At 43.2% G+C, this 4,685-nt stretch overlaps 1 protein-coding gene across 1 annotated transcript; it reads left to right on the top strand.

Moving 5' to 3' along the window:
• Positions 1-430: 430 nt before the first annotated feature.
• Positions 431-1,714, top strand: LOC105037298 (ethylene-responsive transcription factor ERF071). The gene is made up of 2 exons (XM_010912979.4): positions 431-767; positions 861-1,714. Exons 1-2 carry the CDS (start codon positions 611-613, stop codon positions 1,496-1,498), a joined length of 795 nt encoding a protein of 264 aa, XP_010911281.1. The 5' UTR covers positions 431-610; the 3' UTR covers positions 1,499-1,714.
• Positions 1,715-4,685: the final 2,971 nt, after the last annotated feature.

The following is a 4,685-nucleotide window of genomic DNA, read 5'->3' as shown; positions in this document are numbered from 1 at the left end:
TAATACAATCAACTCTACTATGGTGGCATCACAAGTTCTCTACAATCTTAATGGAAGGTAATAAGAAGATCAAGCATCAATGTAGGAACCTATTAAGTATCATAGACTAGTTTTAATTTTTAATTTTTTTCTCTCTCTCTCTCTCTCTCTCTCTATATATATATATATATATATATATATATATATATATGCTCTCAGCTTCGCGCACCACTGAACGTTATAGTTATGACAAGAAACCAGGGTCGATTCTGGAGGAACCCCTTCTGGATAAACTAGATTTGCGGCTGCTCTGGGCCCCGCGCAACTCCCGAGCAGTGGACCAGCGCGCGACAACCGAATCCATCGTAAGAAACGCTGGAAGCCTTCCACCCAGAAGCTCCTCAAAAATAATACAAAAGAAGAATCACACGCTCTATATAAACCCCACTCGCCGACTCAAATCCCCGTCACCGCCATTCCTCCCTTCTTCTTAAACCCACAAAAAACCCCTCTTCTTCCCCTTCTTGCCGCCATCCTTTCCTGTGTTCCATTTCTTGTTCCAACTCCTCACCCATTCCACTTCTTTCCTGAACTAAAAAAGGAAAGCTCTCGTTGAAAGCTAGCAGCAGTCATGTGCGGAGGTGCCATCATCTCCGACTTCATCCCTCGTCGGGAAACCAGCAGCTCCAACCACCACCTCTGCGCCTCCAACCTCTGGCCTGATGCCGCCTCCTCTTTCTTCCCCAAGACTCCCGAGCCCGTCTCCCAGCCCCCTCCCCCGGAGAAAGGTACTCCTACTATTGCTCGTACTCGATTTCTTACTTGGTTCTTGTTCTTTCTTTTTGTATATAAAGAGTTTTGGTTCTTTTGTTACGCTACAGGGAAGAGGAAGAGGGAAAGGAAGAATCTTTATAGAGGTATCCGGCAGAGGCCGTGGGGGAAGTGGGCGGCCGAGATCCGGGACCCCATGAAGGGCGTCCGCGTTTGGCTCGGCACCTTCAACACCGCCGAGGAGGCCGCCCGCGCCTACGACCGCGAGGCCCGCCGCATCCGTGGCAAGAAGGCCAAGGTCAACTTCCCCAACGAAGACCCCCCTCCCGAGCCCCCTAAACCCCCATCGCAGCCCTATCACCCGCACTACTACCCACGCGGCCCCATCCCTTCTTTCCCTCCCTCCGTTCCTCACGGCCGTCCATTCGCTGCTCCGAAGATGGAAACGGTGGAATCGTTCCCTGCTCCTGCTGTTGCGAACGGTGGCGATGGCGGCGCCGCCGCCGGCGAGGTGAAGAGGCTGTCGGAGGAGCTGATGGCCTACGAGACGTACATGAACTTCTTCGAGATCCCGTACATGGAGGGCGGAGCGGTGGCGCAGCCGGCGGCGCCGGAGGAGGATGTGGCTGTGGCGGTGGCGGTGTCGGAGGCGGCTTCGATCCCATGCAATCAGCAAGCGGCAGTGCCTACGAGTGTGGGGATGCTGTGGGATTTCGATGACGTGCCGGCCACTTCCATTGCCCTTTGATTTCGTTGCCTTCTTTCACTGCCTCTCAAGTCCAACTGCTCTACTTGTGTATATTTAAATTTTGCTGCTGTTTGTTCTTTGGTACAACAAACCGAATGTTAGATCTTGTTCCATGTTATTTTGCTTGTGATCTGTTGTTGAATACTTTTAAATATTTGCTATGTATAATTTACTTTTCTGAAAATAAGGAACTCTGATCTAATTTGTTACACTGAATGAATGGATTAGTTCAGCTTATGCTCTGCTTCCCTGAAGTCTGTGATGTATGAGTTATTATCACCATACAACCAGATCGGACCGCATTTGTTTTGGTAAAACCAGTCATCAGCTTCAGGAGTCGTATTGGACATAAGACTGTAGCTTGATATGTGCTCTTTCTTTTTTTATATTTGTTTGATTTCTTTTTTTTTCTTAAAAAAAAATAAAGGGTAAGGAGGGAAGATGGTGTTTACTCCCTCTCCAAGTGAAGAGAAGTAATGCTTTTAAAACGTTTAGAAAAGTACTTCGTTTGTTTCATAAGATGGTTCCTCGGGTTGAAGTAATTCTGGTACCCAGGGCAGGGATTAGAAGGCAGGAAGTTGAGAATAAAGGGGAGGAAGTGATAGCTGCTTCCATGAACGGATTCATTCATGCGAAGGTGAAGGTGGAAAGAGTTCATTTTAAGATGAAGCAGAATTCCACAAACCTTTTTGGTGAAACAGGGTTACTCCTCCCTGTGGTCAAAATTTTCCGGATAGTAATTGCCGTAGCCTCCGTATGTATGTTCTTAGTTGCAATATGCGCGATAACAACGGTGACATTTACTTTGGATGGTTCATTAGGGTTTTGCTGTTTTTGGATTTTGTTATGAATTATTTGGACTTCTTCCCCACCTTTCCAACGAGTGGGAGGAAGCTATCAGGATAAACTCATCAATCCCTTGACCAAATCAACGGACTAATTGGATCTTATTAAGTCAGATCAAAAGATTGGTCCCTGGTGCTGTCATCTCAAATGGTGCTTTATTTTGTGGGAATCCTAGTTCGGCAAAGAAAAAAAAATCTCACATATGATGGAGAAATTGCTCAGAAATGTCCCGAGTGACTAATTTTCCTCCTAGAGTACGGAGGCTTGGGAGGACAATGTGGTCATAAGCTGTCTCTAGATAACATCACTGCATGGGTTATTCACCCATCTTATGATATTCCAGTCGTGTGTATCTGGTGCTGCCACCAAAATTGTAGATGGAAAGAGTAAAAAGAACCTAAGAATAACATACGCTAACTTGCTCCTCACATCAAAGGATAGCACCACCCTGACGCATGGAATAGATGTGCAAGTATGGCTGGGAGTGGGACTCTTCTTGTTCTTTTCTTGCTTTGAGACAGACCGGTGATTTCTTTTCTTGTTCCCTATGATAAAGATGGAAGAATGTTTCCTGAATGGTGTTTTCTGACTTGACTCGACTGTGAGTTGATTATGATGTGAAGCCTGAGGCTGAGATGATGAAGGTAGATGTGGCTCCTAGAGACAGCTAATTCTTTCACATAAGAACAACTCCCATCTCCTACCCAATAACCAAAAGAGGGAGAAAAGAAAACCTTATTGGAGCCTAGATTGTACAGACCTAAATATTGCGCGATACATGGTGTATAAGTTCACAAATGTCAATAAACAATGGAACTTGGAAATCATTTTTGATAAAGAGAAGTGATAAAAAGGAGGGAGGCACACCTGAAATACAATTATCTAGTTCTAGATTTTTAGGAAGTTTTGCTTCTGGGCTCGAAATTTAGAGTAGAATGAATCGACTTGAGCGAGATAGGGCTGAAGTAATCTTTGTAATCTGGTGAAGACTCTTTCAATCTAGAAAATCAGTCAAGAAATCGGATGGGTATCCTCCGATTTTTGACCCTCCGATGCTTAAGTCAATTCGAACCTTGAGAACAGAGATGTAAAAGAGTGGAAGAGCAAGAAAAATTGAACAGAACTGAAGAAGAACTCAGTAAGAGCTAAAAGTCTAGCTTGACTTCCTGCTGATAGAGTTTCTCTTAGTTTTTGAGAGCTGGACTTACTGATAGAGGATTCCTGACCCTCTATTTATAGAGGAGATGATGAGACCGTTCCAGAATTTGTTAGGCCGTTAAGAGAGTCTGTTAGGCGGTTAGAGAGACACCTGTAAGTAAGCTGGCGTACAGCTGTACATATGAGCTGGATATGAGATCGTGGCCAGCTGTGGCTTGGTTGAGGAAACCACTGTGGACATTTGCAGAATAGCCAGGTTAATAGTCAAGTCCGTCATAAAAATAGCTCACCTCAGTAGAAAATCGGGATGAAATAAGGATGCTATAATATTCCAGGATAAAGAAGGGTTCAAGTCGGTATATACCTGACTTGAACATTTCTGCCAGCAAAGGTCTGGAGAATATAAGGGCATCTTTTATTAAGCTTGATAAAATACCGATCTGAATCTACTTTATAGGTGAATTGGTATGCTGATATCTGGCACTTTAGAATTTGATCTCGTATGATGATGCCATGTGTCTTGAGGCCAGTTTAATGCATCAACACTTTGCCCCCAACTTTTTATATCCGAGATGATAATTTTCTGATCGGACTAAGAAGTAAAAATATCTTCATAGAGTTTTCATCAATTTGAAAAGTATTCACCATAAAGTTGAATTTCACTAGCCGGAATGTCTTATTTCCAAATTAACCTTTTCTGGTCTGAATATTTACCGTTCAGAAGATCTCTTCGTGTTTGCCTTGTTTTGATCGTTGACCGACCAAGTGATCTTATCTCTGATCTTAAATTTTTTATCTGATTTTCATCGATCAGGAGATCTTATCTCCATATTTAAATTTTGATCCGATTTTTTATTGATTAGGAGATCTTATCTCTATGCTTGAATTTTTGATCCGATTTTCACCGGCTAGGAGATCTTATCCTCGCATTTGACTTTTGGATTGATTTTATACCGACTAGGAGATCTTATCTCCGTATTTAAATTTTCGATCTGATTTTCACCGATCAAAAGATCTTATCCCTGCATTTGATTTTTAGATCGATTTTTTATCGACTAGGAGATCTTATCTCTGTATTTTATCTCAAAATTTTTCCGACTGATGTTGCTATCGTCTCGAGTAAATACGTCGCACCTCGAGAGCACAAAAATTAATTGTTTGGTTGAAAACAAAGGCACTTGAC

The sequence above is a fragment of the Elaeis guineensis genome, unplaced genomic scaffold (genome assembly GCF_000442705.2).
Source record: "Elaeis guineensis isolate ETL-2024a unplaced genomic scaffold, EG11 Super_Scaffold_1000024, whole genome shotgun sequence".
Lineage (NCBI taxonomy): Eukaryota > Viridiplantae > Streptophyta > Magnoliopsida > Arecales > Arecaceae > Elaeis > Elaeis guineensis.
The sequence above is the reverse complement of the archived record's forward strand: the minus strand, read 5'-3'. Positions and strand labels throughout refer to the sequence as shown.